Source organism: Taudactylus pleione, unplaced genomic scaffold (assembly GCF_031769625.1).
Source record: "Taudactylus pleione unplaced genomic scaffold, aTauple2 ptg000110l, whole genome shotgun sequence".
Lineage (NCBI taxonomy): Eukaryota > Metazoa > Chordata > Amphibia > Anura > Myobatrachidae > Taudactylus > Taudactylus pleione.
In genome coordinates, this window is record NW_028284512.1 from 3,449,813 (window position 1) to 3,466,937 (window position 17,125).

A 17,125-nucleotide genomic window follows, 5' to 3' on the forward strand; every position below is an offset into this window, starting at 1 on the left:
CCATACTTCCTTTTGAAGGAACTTTTTTTTTGGTAATAAACAGTATTCTAGGATTTAAAATGATCACTGGTAAACTAGTAAATACCATCTATAGATGTTTGGTGGTGTGGTGCGCTACTTAGGAATAGGGTGGAGGGCTTAATTGGGCTTATGTTGCAGCTATAGACACTGGTGAGTTCCGATATCACTAGAAAAAAAAAATTTGATACTTCTAGTTGTGTGTATTTATTAACACAACATATAGTTAATGATTGGATAAGTAGTAAAGTTTTCAGATGTTCATTTGATATTTATTTGAGACAGGGGAGGTTAGGGGACTTGCCTGCCCCTGTCAGGATCTTGATCCTGTCAGGCAATCCCATTCCCCAGAAGGGCTGGTATTGGGAAACACTGCATTACTGACTGGTCCCTGAGTGCTGGTGTTGGGATAACACTGCAATACTGACGGGTCCCTGGTGTTGGGAAACACTGCAATACTGACGGGTCCCTGGTGTTGGGAAACACTGCAATACTGACGGGTCCCTGGTGTTGGGAAACACTGCAATACTGACGGGTCCCTGAGGGCTGGTGTTGGGATAACACTGCAATACTGACTGGTCCCTGAGGGCTGGTGTTGAGATAACACTGCATTACTGACTGGTCCCTGAGGGCTGGTGTTGGGTTAACACTGCAATACTGACTGGTCCCTGGTATTGGGAAACACTGCAATACTGACGGGTCCCTGGTGTTGGGAAATACTGCAATACTGACGGGTCCCTGGTGTTGGGAAACACTGCAATACTGACGGGTCCCTGGTGTTGGGAAACACTGCAATACTGACGGGTCCCTGGTGTTGGGAAACACTGCAATACTGACGGGTCCCTGGTGTTGGGAAACACTGCAATACTGACGGGTCCCTGGTGTTGGGAAACACTGCAATACTGACGGGTCCCTGGTGTTGGGAAACACTGCAATACTGACGGGTCCCTGGTGTTGGGAAACACTGCAATACTGACGGGTCCCTGGTGTTGGGAAACACTGCATTACTGACTGGTCCCTGAGGGCTGGTGTTGGGAAAACTCATTACGGTGTTTGATTCCACCTGTACAGCATATGGTAGTGCTATGTAAGTCAATGTTAATAATAAATATATCTATATATATATATATATATATTACAGTGGTATTAAGATTTCCCTGCTTTGACACATGCACTTACCATCAGCTGCTTCCGGGTCACCGGCCAATGCAAATGGCTGCTCCAGCGAAAGGATTTTCTCCCGTTCCTTTAAATGGACGCGCTTTCCACCTGCGCATGCTCACTCCTCTACCCCGCCGGCTACTTCTGCGCATGACCGGGGCACACACCCTTGTTGTGTCCCCCGAGCGCGTGCGCGATGCGTCCAAACGTTCCTAATCCCGCGCATGCGCGGTGCCGCTCTCTGGGAGGACCTGGCCCTCCTGATCTCGCGCATGCGCGGATCTTTGTGTCTGGGAGGTTGAAGCCGAGAAGGAGTCCGGCGGTACCGGAGGGCGTAGAGCGGGCCCGAGAGGTCAGTGTGAGAGGCCGGGCCGGGTTCTGTTGCCTAAATAGCGGTGGTTTATTGCCAAGAGTTGTACTGCTATGGGTGTGTGGGGCCGGCGTGGATTAGTTGTCGTGTCATGTGTGGGCAGCAGTCACAGTAAGGGTATATATAAGGATGCATGGCTCTAGTCGTGGCACGTCTCGTCCTGTGAGGGCACGGGCAGCACTCCTCTACCGCTGCTCTGACAGAGGCCACTTCCTGCGTGTTACTCCTGTATATATGTATATGGTGTCTGTATACAGTGTATATATGTCCTATCCCCCCAGTACTTTGTGTAACTCCTTCTGTATATACCTATATTGTGCCTGTATACATTATATGTTCTATTCCCACAATGCTCTGCCAGAGGGCACTGACTGTTTACTCATCCTATATATCTATATGGTGTACCAGTATATATTGTATGTGTTTATCTCAACAGTCCTCTGACAGGACACTGGCTGTGTGTCTCTCATCCTGTATATATCTATATGATGTGTAGGGATACATTGTATATGTCCTTTCCCCACAGTACTCTGTAAGAAGACGTGTGTCTCTCATCCTGTATATATCTATATGGTGTGTAGGGATACATTGTATGTGTCCTTTCCCCACTGTACTCTGTAAGAGGACACTTGCGGTATCATTCTGTATATAAGTGTGAGGTGTTCCTGGATACATTGTATATGTCGTATTCCCACAGTGCTCTGTCAGAGGGCACTGACTGTTTACTCATCCTGTATATATCTATATGGTGTCTGTATACGTTATATGTCCTATGTACACAGTGCTCTGTCAGAGGGCGCTGACTGTTTACTCATTCTGTATATATCTATAATGGTGTACCAGTATATAGTGTATGTGTTTATCTCAACAGTCTTCTGACAGGACACTGGCTGTGTGTGTCTCATCCTGTGTATATATCTATATGATGTGTAGGGATACATTGTATATGTACTTTCCCCACAGTACTCTGTAAGAGGACGTGTGTGGTATCATCCTGTATATACAGTGTGAGGTGTTCCTGGATACATTGTATATGTCCTTTCCCCACAGTACTCTGTAAGAGGACGTGTGTGGTATCATCCTGTATATACAGTGTGAGGTGTTCCTGGATACATTGTATATGTTTTTTTCCCCACAGTACTCAGTGAGAGGACGTGTGTGGTATCATCCTGTATATACAGTGTGAGGTGTTCCTGGATACATTGTATATGTCCTTTCCCCACAGTACTCTGTAAGAGGACACTTGCGGTATCATCCTGTATATACAGTGTGAGGTGTTAATGGTTACAATGTATATGTCCTAATCCCACAGTACTCTATGAACTGACAGGCTGCGTCTATATGAGGTGTGCCTTGATACAGTGTATTTATTCTATTCTCACAGTACTCTGTAAGAGGGCACTGTGTGCTTTATTCTCCGTGTATATATGAAGGGTGTCTGGATACAAGGGCCTCATTCAGAGGCGGTCGGAGGATGCAAGCGGTCGCTCAGGAACTGGCTGCCACCCCCCCGGCCCGCCTTCCAAACGGGGCGAGCTGTCAATCAACATCGACAGTTCGCCCCCTTTGGATCGAGACCCGCTACGACCGGCGATGTCGGTCGTAGCTGGTGTCACGCCGTCGTGCGCATGCTCTGTGGGGGGCCATCGACCCGGTCCGAGCGCATCGCCACTAACGACCAGGTCTGAATGACCCCCACAGTGTATATGTCCTATTCCGGGTCGCACACGTCGATCCCGGGTGCGACCCGCCTGATACCCCTTTCAGACTGGAGCCCGACCCGGCACTAACGCCATCGCTGCTGAGCCGGTGCTTGGAGATGATCTCATCTCCAAGCGCCGGCTCTCCCCAATGCAGTGAACGGGGCACAGGTCGCCTCGAGCCCAACCTGCTCGAGTTGAAATGCCGGGTCGCTTGACCTGCGTTATTTCGATTGGCCCCTTTCACACTGCGCAGTAACCCGGGCTGCTGCGCGTTCATGTGCAGTAACCCGGGTTATTTGAAGGCAGTGTGACAGGAGTATAAGCTGACTGGCTGTGTTTTATTCATTCTGTCTATATGAGGTGTGACTTGATATAGTTTATTATATCCTCACAATACTCTGTAAGAGGACATTGTTTTATTCATTGTGTATATTTGAAGGCTATCTGGGTACAGTGTATATGTGTTTCCCAACGATTTCCCTTGAGCGGGGACTAGACACTAGAAGGACATACCGATATACCGTTCTGTCCTTCAGTAACCAGTGATCGCACTGAGCAAAAAATTTGTGGGCCCCAGGGACCCCTCACTTTTTGGGGTCCAACTCCATTGTTTGTGGGTCCCAATACATATTCTAGGGGTTGAGGACAGGCAGCAGTGGGGACAGTGCTGAGGGCTGGTAGCAGTTGAGGTAGAGGGGGTTAAGAGCAAGCAGCAGTTGGGGTAGATAAGATAGAGGCTAGTAAATTTTGTGCAACTACAAGTCTCAGCAAGGCCTACCAGCCAGAAATTAATTGCAACCGATACACTTCCCTAAGCAAAACAGAACTACAAGTTCCAGAATGCCCTTCCAGTCAGGATTGCAGTTGCAACAGGTACACTGCCCTAAGCAAAACAGAACTACAAATTGCAGCAGGGACTGACCTCCAGCTTGCTGGTGCAGATGATAGCCTGGTCACTCTTCTTCTTGTCCTTGTACATCTTGTTGCGGTTCTTCTTGCACATCCGGGGCTTACGCTGGTTTTCTCCTGGCAGTCCTGGTACGTGCAGCTCTTGGTCACCACGTTGTCGCTGGAGTTGTCTTCGTCCTCTAGCTCTTCCAGGCTAGTGGTGCCATCCCGGGGGTCAGAGGTGTCCAGCAGGTCGCTGTCTTCAGACTCGGGCTCCGCCTGAAGCATGGTGTAATACAGAACCCTGGTTTCCGGCTGGTACTGCGCGTATTGCAGCTCCGGGCCGCTGCCACTATCTCTGTCTTCCTCATCCCGGGACACCGGCGGGTGATGCATCCTGAGGGCACAGTACCCCCTGCACCGTACTCCGCTGCCCTCACCCGCGGTATTTACTTCCGGCTTCCGCTGCGTAAACTCTGCATGTGTATACAGGTTGCGCGTCATGTGACCCGCACTCATGTCCATGGGGCTCCATATCATTATTGGGCAATATGCCAGTATCATCATGTCTCTGTAGGAAAAGAATTATGCATGATAGATAGTTAGTGCTCATTAGTGCTATAGTATGAACAGGAAAAAGTCACGTGACTGGGAGGCGGAGGTGTCAGACGCTGATTGGAGGAGGAGACGCTACTGTCCTCGGTGATTGGTGGGGGAGATACATTGGCCTGACTGCTGTGGCGCACCTCAGCACGTCCTGCAGGACCCGGTCATTTAAAAAAAAAAAGAGTCCCTCATCGTCTGTAGCGAGTATTTTGCAATAACTGATTAACATTAGGTCTCATGCGATGTCGTCAAGTTTGATGTGCAGTACGTCAAAGCCTGACGACATCGCTAACGACCAAGAGCACGTTCATATTGAAAGTACAACTGAGCAATATGGGTGATTCGTCTTTACGAAACGGCAAATCGTCCCGACATCGCTACAGTGTGAACCCTGCTTTATGAGAGGGCAATTGCAGTTACTTATCTAGATTAGGGCTAAATGTCCGTTTGTAATGTATGTCCTAGCAATGCCCTGGGCAGACTTGGCAAATTCTCTAGTGTTGGTGCTGAATTAGAAGATATGGACCATTCCATTCTTGCTGCTTATATTTATCATTTTTCATTTCTGTATAGTTTACAGTCAGGTGCAAAAATATTGGGACATTGACAGAATTGTCATATTTTGGCCACTATTCACCACCACAATGGCTTTGAAATAAAACAAACAAGATGTGCTTTAACTGCAGACTTTCAGAATTAATTTGAGGGTACTTACATCCAAATTAGGTGAACGGTGTAGGAATTACAATGGTTTCTATATGTGCCTCCCACTTCTTAAGGGGCCAAAAGTAATGGGACTATCAACTCAAAAGCTATTTCATGGACAGGTGTGGGCTATTCCCTCGTTATTTCATTATCAATTAAGCAGGTAAAAGGTCTGGAGTTGATTCTAGGTATGACATTTGCATTTGGAATCAGTTGCTGTCGACTCTCAATATGAGATCCAAAGAGCTGTCACTATCAGTGAAGCAAGCCATCATTAGGCTGAAAAAACAAAAACAAACCCATCAGAGAGATAGCAAAAACATTAGGTGTGGCCAAATCAACTGTTTGGAGCATTCTAAAAAAGAAAGAATGCATCGGAGAACTCAGCAACACCAAAGACCTGGAAGACGATGGAAAACAACTGTGGTGGATGACAGAAGAATTATTTCCCTGGTGAAGAAAAACCCCTTCACAACAGTTGGCCAAATCAAGAACACTCTCCAGGAGGTAGGTGTATATGTGTCAAAGTCAACAATCAAGAGAAGACTTCACAAGAGTGAATATAGAGGGTTCACCACAAGATGTAAACCATTGGTGAGCCTCAAAAACAGGAAGACCAGATTAGAGTTTGCCAAACAACATCTAAAAAAGCCATTACAGTTCTGGAACAAAGATCAACTTGTACCAGAGTACAAAAGCAGCAGAATGAATTCTGAAGTGTTTCGGGCAATATTATATGCTCATATTCAGTCAAATGCTTCAGAACTCAATGGACGGCGCTTCACAGTGCAGATGGACAATGACCCGAAGCATACTGCAAAAGCAACCAAAGAGTTTTTTAAGGCAAAAAAGTGGAATATTATGCAATGGCCAAGTCAATCCCCTGACCTGAATCCGATTGAGCATGCATTTCACTTGATGAAGTCAAACTGAAAGGAAAATGCCCCAAGAACAAGCAGGAACTGAAGACATTTGCAGTGGAGGTCTGGCAGAGCATCACCAGGGATGAAACCCAGCGTCTGGTGATGTCTATGCGTTCCAGACTTCAGGCTGTAATTGCCTGCAAAGGATTTGCAACAAAGTATTAAAAAGTGAAAGTTAGATTTAGGATTGTTTAGTTTGTCCCATTACTTTTGGCCCCTTAAAAAGTGGGAGGCACATATAGAAACCGTTGTAATTCCTACACCGTTCACCTGATTTGGATGTAATTACCCTCAAATTAAATCTGAAAGTCTGCAGTTAAAGCACATCTTGTTTGTTTCATTTCAAAGCCATTGTGGTGGTGAATAGAGGCCAAAATATGAAAATTCTGTCAATGTCCCAATATTTATGCACCTGACTGTATATCCTGTAGATAGACATGTCATGATAGTGTTTGGTGTCCACTGACAAAGCAGAGAATTTGCCTACTCAGATGTGTTGTCACTCTTGATTTCTTCACTTCTTTGTCACTTGACAGAGGGTGCAATGTATGTCCTAAGGAGATGTGACAGTCTTAGTTGAGCAGACACATTTCTTTTTCTGTCTACTTTACAAGCACGTCATTCTTAGTAGCTGAGAGTATAGGGTCAATTATGCCATGGAAATTCCCAAATGGTATACAGAGCATGTCCTGACCTAGAAGTTGCTAAACATCACATTTCTAACTTGTGCTGTATTTATCAGATGTGAACTTAGAGTGCTGACCTTACCATGTATCAGTCAGCACTATATTTGTTCTGCTATTGATGTACCTTTTATACAGTATCATTGAGCAGTTATTTTTTGTTGGAGTTTCTGGCCTAAACTAAGATACCATATGCAATTTGCTAACATGTTAGGTATTTGTAGCATGTGTATTTTTTTTTTTTTTTTCAAGTTATATGAGTAATATTTTACAAATATGGCAATGGTCAGTGAACAACCTGAATAAAACGTTTCTGCTATTCAACAATAGCCAAGCTTATGTGTGTGTGTGTGTGTGTGTGTGTGTCTCATTTGAACAGTGCACTTCTATCTTGAAAGTTATTCAGGACGCTCTGTATCATATAGGTATATGGTTGATTTGCAACATTTGTTGCTGGATGGGGAAAACTGTTATCAAACTTGCCTTTAGTGAGGCAAATTCAACTAGCAGGCTTTCATTTTTGGGGGTGACTGAGCTGCAAAATGTATGGAAATGACTGTTCAGTTGTTTCTGCCTCATTCTGTACTAATTAATTTATGTAATTACGCTAAAGTGCCATAATAGTTTTTACAATGTTAACTACTTCTGCACAAATCATATTTTTGAATTGTGCATATACTTGTTGCCTTAAGGCACACCATTGTTAATCATGTTTATGATTGTGCAAATATTTACTGCCCCACACTAGCTGATTCTCATCTTCCCCTGCCTGTACTGGGGCTGTTCTTTCATTTGGGGGATGGCCATATGCTGAGACTGATAATGTAATAATCTTCTGACCACGTTTTGATTAGTTATCAATGACTTTATGGGGGCGATTCATGTGGCGCGCGCCCCCTGCTGTGCGTCTATGCGAATAGGTGCCCGACGGAGCAATTCAATTGTTTCTCGGTTTGGGCACCCATTAGCATTTACCGCGCCCACAAGTACGGTGTTTAGCCGCACATAGCGGCTAAACCCGTCTAAAGAAGGGGTTAGGGAGCCCAATTGCTCGCTCGGGTGCCTATTCGCATAGACGCCCAGCAGGGGGCACGCGCCACAATTGAATCGCCCCATTTGTGTCTGTTTTGGGGCCACACATTATTCCTGGCAATTCTTTCATTAAGGCTTTTATTCTATAATCTGATCATTTAGTTTTGAAATATGAAAGCCATTATTTAAAGAATATAGACCTTATAGCTTTTGTCATATTTACATATAAATGTCCTCATTTAAATAAAAAATAAACTCAATGTTTCCCCCCGTTGTTGTTTAGAATTTATTTTGTTTGGTTTTACCCACAGCAACAAGTGTCTATTTATAAAGCATTGGTAACCCTTATTTCTGTATTTTTAGATTGAAACAGGTATTTCTGCAATTTCTGATAAGGGCTAAGTGCAGAAAAGTCAGTGCCTTTAAAATTGGACTGTATCATGCCCCCATAGCCGTCTATAGAGAGAGTGATCTGACAGCAATTTATAAACCTGCAATAAGAGATATATGGTATCTCCCTGGCATGGTGATACATATAATTTGACGGCAGAAAAGAACCATTTGGCCCATCTAGTCTACCCTTTTTTTATTTTTACCTTTTTGGTAACCTCAACCCTCTTTGAGCCTTAGTTAATTGTAAGGATATTCTTATGCCTAAACCAAGCATGTTTAAATTGTCTATGCCTCTACCACCTCTTATGGGAGGCCAATCCACTTATCAACTACCCTTTCTGTGAAGTAATTTTTCCTCAAATTTCCTTTGACCTATCCAGCCTGATGTTTGTACACTGTTGCAGGGAAGCTGCCCTCCATTGGATATCTCCAGCTAAGAACAATAAGAAACATCAGGCTGGATAGGTCATTCATCATTTGATCTGAAAACAGTATATATTGTGTTAGGAGCAGCCATTTACCTTAATCTAAGTCCTGTTTAAAGGACATTCCATTTGCCATCTTGATTGAGGATTCAAGTTTAGGCTGGAAGTTCCTACATTTTGAATTAAACACCACCGAAGAAGTCATTGTTGACGGAACGCATTGGGTGACTTGTTTCTGTGACCAAAAAGTGGGCTCAACGAGCTGTCGATGAGCTCGCTCCATTTAGGAGTGACAGTGAGTTAGTAATAACATCTGACCCACAATGGCCATGATATATGTGTGATGTAAGGTTTTTTTAATTTTTAAATTTATTTGTTTTAAATAAAACCAAATGTTAACAAAACAGACAAACTGATCGATTGTCAGTGGGTTTACTCTGGTTGAGGGTATCATTGTAGAAACTGAAAGTGAATCCCTTCTTCATCTTCATCCCTGTAAAAGGACATTAAAACAGAAAATATCAAGGGAAAATTTGATTGGAGTTTGGCACTCCCCAAGATTATATATATATATATATATATATATATATATATATATATATATATATATATATATGTATATGTATATACTGTTCAAAAATTTGGGGTCACTTAGAAATTTCCTTATTTTTGAAATAAAAGCACTGTTTTTTTCAATGAAGATGACATTAAATTAATCAGAAATGCACTCTACATTGTTAATGTGGTAAATGACTATACTAGCTGCAAACGTCTGTTTTTTAAAGGAATATCTACGTAGGTGTATAGAGGCCCATTTCCAGCAACCATCACTCCAGTGTTGTAATGGTATATTGTGTTTGCTAAGCACATTAGAAGACTAATGGATGATTAGAATACCCTTGTGCAATTATGTTAGCACAGCTGAAAACAGGTTTGCTCGTTAGATAAGCTATAAAACTGGCCTTCCTTTGAGCTAGTTGAGTATCTGGAGCATCACATTTGTGGGTTCGATTATACTCTCCAAATGGCCAGAAAAAGGGAACTTTCATGTGAAACTCGAGAGTCTATTCTTGTTCTTAGAAATTAAGGCTATTCCATGTGAGAAATTGCCAAGAAACTGAACATTTCCTACAACAGTGTGTACTACTCCCTTCAGAGAACAGCACAAACCGGCTCTAACTAATGTAGAAAGAGAAGTGGGAGGCCCCGGTGCACAACTGTGCAAGAAGACAAGTACATTAGAGTCTTTAGTTTGAGAAATAGACGCCTCACAAGTCCTCAACTGGCAGCTTCATTAAATGGTACCTGCAAAACGCCAGTGTCCAACGTCTACAGTGAAGGGGCGACTCCAAGATGCTGGCCTTCTAGGCAGATTGGCAAAGAAAAAGCCATACCCGAGACTGGCCAATAAAAGGAAAAAATTAATATGGGCAAAAGAACAGACATTGGACAGAGGAAGATTGGAAAAGAGTGTTATGGACAGACAAATCGAAGTTTGAGGTGTTTGGATCTCACAGAAGAACATTTGTGAGATGCAGAACAAGTGAAAGATGCTGGAAGAGTGCCTGATACCATCTGTCAAGCATGGTGGAGGTAATGTGATGGTCTGGGGCTGCTTTGGTGCTGGTAAAGTGGGAGATTTGTACAAGATAAAAGGGATTTTGAATAAGGAAGGGTATCGCTCCATTTTGCAACGCCATGCCATACTCTGTGGACAGCGCTTGATTGGAGCCAATTTCCTCCTCCAACAGGACAATGACCCAAAGCACACCTTCAAATTATGCAAGAACTATTTAGGGAAGAAGCAGGCAGCTGGTATTCTGTCTGTAATGGAGTGGCCAGCGCAGTCACCAGATCTCATCCCCTTTGAGCTGTTGTGGGAGCAGCTTGACCGTATGGTACGCAAGAAGTGCCCATCAAGCCAATCCAACTTGTGGGAGCTGCTTCAGGAAGTGTGGGGTGGAATTTCTTCAGATTACCTCAACAAATTAACAGCTAGAATGCCAAAGGTCTGCAATGTTGTAATTGCTGCAAAAGGAGCATTCTTTGACGAAAGCAAAGTTTGAAGGACAAAATTAATATTCCTGATTCAGACCCGCTGAGCGCTCGCAAGCGGGTCGATGGTGCCCCAGTGTGCATGACGGAGGGAGCTCCGTCGTGCGCATGCGCGAGACCCGAATAGCGATGGCCAAGCCGTCTCTATGGGTCTCGCACCAAAGGGGGCGTGCTGTCGATGGTGAGTGACAGCACGCCCCCTTTGGTGGGCGTGCCTGGGGCGTTGCTGCCCAGACGGAGACGTTCCCATGGGAACGCCTACCGTCTGGGGCCGGCCCCACTGACATCACTAGTGTCAGTGGGAGTGCTTTTGGCTCTGATAGAGCCAAAAGCACTCCTGGGCTTGCGGCAGCGAGACCCTACCGCAGGGTCTCGTCGCAAGCCCGATGGTCGCGATGGTCTTGACCATAGCAACCATCTTTTTGGCCGCTCGCATAAGCTGTGGGTGGTCACCCACAGTTATGCGAGCGGCCAGGAGGCCGCTCCAGTTTTAGGTAGGAGGGCCCTGATTCAGAGCGAGCGCTCTTGTCAGAGCGTCCGGCTCTGAATCAGGCCCAGAGTTTCAAGATCCTGCAGGGACTGATGGGAAGTTCTCCTGCTGTCTCTGCAGTTTTCATGATAGTTAGGGATTTGCTTCACATAATGCCATTCTGAGATTGCATTATATAAAGTAAACTTTATGGATTATTTTAACGTTGTTAGGCTTGCTGAATAACAAAAAATTGTTAAAGACCTGTAGAGAGCAATGGCTTGCTTTCTACAGTGTGATACTCTGTGAGATGGGTATTAACGGAGATAATTGCATTATCTTCTCTGTTAACCCTCTTTTGAATAGTGGAAATACTTAAAATCCAGAAACGTTAATTTCCACATTATTTAAATAAAAATGTCATTGTTGAATAGAGCCCTACTTATTTGGGATAATAATTTTTTTTATTTTGGGTGCACGTTTCACACGGGACGGGTTTGGGATGCCGGCGCTAGGATTCCCAGCGGTCAGAATCCCGACACTAGCTTCACTACAGGGTTGGGATACCGACTGACCCTAACCCTCCCTCATCGGTGCCTGAACCTAACCTCCCCGCACCCTAAACCTAACCCTCCCCCGCTTAGTGCCTAACCCTCCCCCTAGTGCCTAACGCTAGCGAGGGGTATCTCCCCGTTACCCAGATGCCGGGGGCAGGGCATTGGTGAAATCCAGCATGTTAGAATTCACTGAATAGCAAATTGGGGATTTTCAACATGAAGAATTTAACTGATTCCCCGATGGATTGGTGGCCATTGATGATCGCCGATCCATGAGGGAATCAGTGAAATTATATATAATATATACTTTTTGGTCTCATATCTAGGTTATTTCTGTTGAAGACAGTGTAGACCTCTTCACTGGCACCCTATATAAGATCCTGTTGCCACCTAGATTTTACTCAGTGGCTCTAGAATTGGCCATTATTATGTACACCCCTGATTTATTTTCCCCCAGTTACTGGGTAGCTTTTTTCCTTATATTATAAAATCTCAGGCAGCACCTGTGATTTACTAAGATAGGTAATACTTTACTACATAACATAGCTTGCAGTAAAATGTCAGGTGAACACTGAGCAATAGTTCATATCTGAAAACATTAACTGTCTGTAGTGGTGCGTGTGTACCATTGCTGCAATGGAATATCAGATCAAAATTGCAAAAAATGTATTTGACACCATCTTTAATAACTAGAAATCTCCGTTTTGCGATTGCCTAGTCCAGGGGTGGGGAACCTTTTTTTTTCTGCCAAGGGCCATTTCGATATATATATAACATAATTTGCGTGCCCAGTGCTACCCACGCCCCCTCCTTGTGCATCAAACAGGGGTGGGGCCACAATCGCCGGAGCTGTAAGGGCAGCGGTGTGACCATCTAAAGCATCCTAAGGATGCTCCAGGTAGCACTGCTGCATAGATTCTGGCTGCAGGGTTCCATTCTAGGCACCCTGCTGCTAGCCAGATGAGTTTAGCAGAAAAAAGCTCAGGAGGCCAGACCAAATGATTCCATGGACCTTATATGGCCCTCGGGCCTGAGGTTCCCCATCCCTGGGCCTAGTCCTTCATGCATTGATGAAACTGGTGCATTGTGATACTTAGAAACTATGGTATTAAAATAGGAGGCTGTTTGCTATTTTTGGTCTACTTGCTGGCATTTGTTACATTGGCTAGGCTGCATAATTACCGTATAAGTCGACCCGAATATAAGACGAGGTACCTACTTTTACCCAAAAAAACTGGGAAAACTTACTGACTCGAGTATAAGCCTAGTGTGGGAAATGGCAGCAGCTGGTAGTGCCCCCCAGTAGTAATTCCCCCTGGTTGTGCCCCCAGTAGTAATCCTTCCTGGTAGTGCCCCCACTGGTAATCTCCCCTTTCAGTGCCTCCAGTAGTAATCCCCCCCTGGTAGTACCCCCAGTAGTAATCCCCTTTTAGTGCCCCCTGTAGTAATCCCCCACTGGTAGTGCCCCCTGTAGTAATCCTCCCCTGGTAGTTCCCCCAGTGGTAATCTCCCCTTTCAGTGCCTCCAGTAGTAATCCCCCCCTGGTAGTACACCCAGTAGTAATCCTCCCCTGGTAGTTCCCCCAGTGGTAATCCCCCCTTTTAGTGCCCCCTGTAGTAATCCCCCTCTGATAATGCCCCTTGGTAGTGCCCCCTGTAGTAATCGCCCCCTAGTAGTGCCCCCTGATAATGCCCCCTGTAGCCATCGCCCCCTGGTAGTGCCCCCTGTAGTCCCCCCCCCCCCCTAGTAGAGAGAGACGTGAAAAGAATAAAAAAAAAAAAAAACACTTACCTTAAACTCCCGCTCCTGGTCCTGCCGCTGTCCGCTCCTCCGGCCGCTTTGCATGGGAGAGACGTCGTCATGACGACGTGTCTCCCATCACCCACTGCGGGAGCCGGAAGATGGCTCCCGCAGTGGGAGCAGCAGCAGCCGCTGAGAGTCTGACAGACTCTCAGCGGCTGCTGATTACACCAAACACGCAGCTGCCGGCTCCGGCGGCTATGTGTTTGGCAGTGTGTAGCGCTGACCGAACTCCGTCCGGTCAGCGCTACACTTGACTCGAGTATAAGCCGAGGGCGTACTTTTTCAGCACATTTTTTGTGCTGAAAAACTCGGCTTATACTCGAGTATATACGTTAGGGAAGTTATGACACTGTCCTGCACAGTTAAAGTGCGTACACGCTGTCCGATTAAAATGGATGATATGAACGATATCTATCATATCGTGCATTTTTCGGTGGCCAACTACCGGCGATGCGCGGGCACATATGGACGATGACTATATCGTCCATCTCCCGTGCATGCAGGCCAACCTGGTTGATATCGACCGGGTTACTATAGGGACCCGCGATCGTTGGCCATCGTTGGTGGGTACATGGTATGCTGGATCTTCGAGATCGAACATCCAGCATACCCAGGAGATCGTACAAAGTTATTGTTGTTGATCGTCCCATGTGTATGCACCATTACAGTATGTAAGGGGATAGCAGCATTCGCTGATCACTTTATTTCAAGTAAAATAATACTCCCATTTAAGAAATGCAATATAGTTGCTTTTCACCTGTTAGGCAGTGGAAATGCATTTGTCTTATGTGAATGTTTGAGTGAGCATTTCAGTTACTTTCTTAAACAGAGGTTTTTTTTTTAACATGTGTTTAATTTTTAAAATTCTGGGCACAGCTGGTATGTAGGAGTTTTATTAGGGTTTTTGATAGAATTAAGCTGGCCATACACTAGACCAACTTTCATCCAACCATCCAACTAGTTGGTTGGTTGGAATGAAAATCCGATAATGCATGGGAGCAAATGACCATCAGCAATTTGCTCCCAAACACCCAGAAAACACGAAAAAGGTAATTCAGGCAAGTTGGTAAATCTGTTTGATTTAAAATAACTAGTTTGAAAAACAACTTTCATCCGTTTTCCGGTGTTTGGCTGATTGTCATTTGCTACCATGCATTACCGGATTTTCATTCCAACCATCCAACTAGTTCAGAGGTTCCCAAATGCTGTCTTCAAGGGTCCCCAACAGTTCATGTTTTAGAGATCCATGGTTGAGCACAGGTGTCTTAATTAGTTGGATGGTTGGTGGAAAGGTGGTTTGGTGTATGTCCAGCTTTACACTCTTGTTATAAGACCTGTAGGAGGGAGGGGGGTTAAATTCAGCGCAGTTAGCTGCTGGGAATCACCGCAATGCCCAACTGTACACATATCAACCCCAGCAATACAAATTTTCCCGTGCCACATCTATTCTGTGCAGCAAAACTTGCAGTGCAGATGGACATGATTTGCACGGGAGGCAGTTATTAGACCGGCGGACTGAATGCCGCCGGGCAAAATATCGGCGCCTAAAGCCCAACACGGGACTTAAGATAGGCGTCGAAATACCAACTCCTATCTTCATCCTGACGCTGGAAGACAGACAGATGCCAGAACGATCGAGGTAAGTCCGGCGTGTCTTAACTGTTAGCAGGGTGGGTTAGCCTTAGGTACCCCTGGGGGGACTTAGGGTTAGGCACCCCCAGGGAGGGTTAGGTTAGGGGAAGGGAAGGTTAGGGTTAGGCGTCACTCGGGGGGAGGTTAGGGTTAGGCACCCCCCTGGGAGGGTTACATTTAGGCTGCGGGAAGGGGGCTAGGATTAGGCACCCCCGGGGGGATTTAGGGTTAGGCACCATGAAGGGAGGGTTAGGTGGGGGAAGGGGGGGGTTAGTATACTTACCAGCCCTAGGCCCATATTCAATCTGAAGCGTTAAGTCCGGATCTGCGTCTAGTTACCGCCAATGACGTCATTATCGCCTGTTTTGGTTTTACCCCGTATTCAATTTGAAGGACTTTCCGCCTAGGCGGAAATTCAATGCAATGTAAAAGGCGGTAAAGTATCGCCTATGAATGGCAGGCGGAAAAAAGTGCAGAATTGGGGTTTTGGGGTGCAACGTTTTGGGAACCCCCATGCAGCCTTCAGACAGTCCCCCAATGGTAATCTGTGTAAAAAAAAAAAAAACTTAAGGACACCCCAAAAATTGACTTTGAAAAAGGGGGCAAAAAAAAAAATATTGCAGGTATTTGCGGCAGGTATATTTTTACGATTTTTTTCAAGTTCACTTGTTCAACTTTAAATATGCTGACCCCCATTTTTAAGTACCCCAAATTTGCTGGGATAACTTTTTTTCTGGAAAAAATACTCCTAAATACTATTCTGCATCAGTTACAAAAAAACGTTATTTAGAAGCTATTGAGCCCATTTAAAAACACCAAATACCTTCAGCAAGCCAAATCGGGGGGTACCATAGTGAACCGCCATGTCAGAGCATCATTTGGGGGGTGACAGGCTGATTTCCCCAAAAATGACAGTACTTTCTGCTTGTTACAGTATCGCCGGGTACGTTTACGCGTACTTTGAAATTGAATACGGGGTAAAGCGTGCACGCGCGCGATACTTAAATGTCTACAAAACAGGCGAAGTCGGCGTTAAGTTCGGGCCGCGTTAACTTAACGCAGATCGGCTCAAATTGAATACGGCTCCTAGTCGAGATATCCTCCTGCCGAGCTTGTGCAGTCTGTTTAGGCACTGGTATTTCAATCCCATTCCGATTTGCACGTCCATCTCGTTGAATTGAGTGTTGCTGCAGTGAATAAACAGTGTTAACCAATCAAACACTGGCTTTGATGTTCAAAACTCCACTGCATAATACCACTTTCAGACAGGAAAATTACTAGGTCAAACATTTCAACCCGGTAATTTGCTGATTTATACCCCTTTTACACCGGAGCTAAAACCCGGGTTTTTGAAGGGTTAACCCGGGCAGCTCCCTGGTGTAAAAGGGCAGAGGGTTGGATCGCCGGGTCGAGTGACCCGGCAATCCAACCCAGGTAACTAGCAGGGTTTAACACGGGCGTAGCCCGTGAAACCCTGCTATGGGAACAGCGCACTCCGGGTCACGATGACCTGGAGTGCGCTGCTAGCCGGCCGATTGGTCGGCTTCAGTGGCGCTTGGAGATGACGTCATCTCCAAGCGTCCACTTTCACTCCGCAAAAGCCGGGTCTATGCAGACCCGACTGTGGTGTGAGCGGCGCTTACTCGGGAATATCCCGAGTCAGCGCCGGCAAAATTCCGGGTCTGATCCGGATAGGAACTTT

General features: G+C 45.5%; 2 protein-coding genes across 9 annotated transcripts in view; one reads left to right on the top strand and one right to left on the bottom strand.

The window, feature by feature from the left end:
* HSPA5 (heat shock protein family A (Hsp70) member 5) overlaps positions 1–1,301 on the bottom strand; it is a 44,115-nt gene extending 42,814 nt beyond the window's left edge. Inside the window, exon 1 of the mRNA XM_088471117.1 lies at positions 1,198–1,301. The gene's annotated coding sequence lies outside the window, so the exon portion shown is untranslated. The remainder of the gene's footprint in view (positions 1–1,197) is intronic.
* A 35-nt stretch (positions 1,302–1,336) lies between these two features.
* Positions 1,337–17,125, top strand: part of GAPVD1 (GTPase activating protein and VPS9 domains 1) — a 105,671-nt gene continuing 89,882 nt past the window's right edge. For all 8 annotated transcript variants that reach the window (XM_088471115.1, XM_088471108.1, XM_088471112.1 and 5 more), the window contains exon 1: positions 1,337–1,531. In XM_088471115.1, coding sequence (XP_088327241.1) covers positions 1,376–1,531 — 156 coding nt within the window. In that variant the 5' untranslated portion in view covers positions 1,337–1,375. The remainder of the gene's footprint in view (positions 1,532–17,125) is intronic.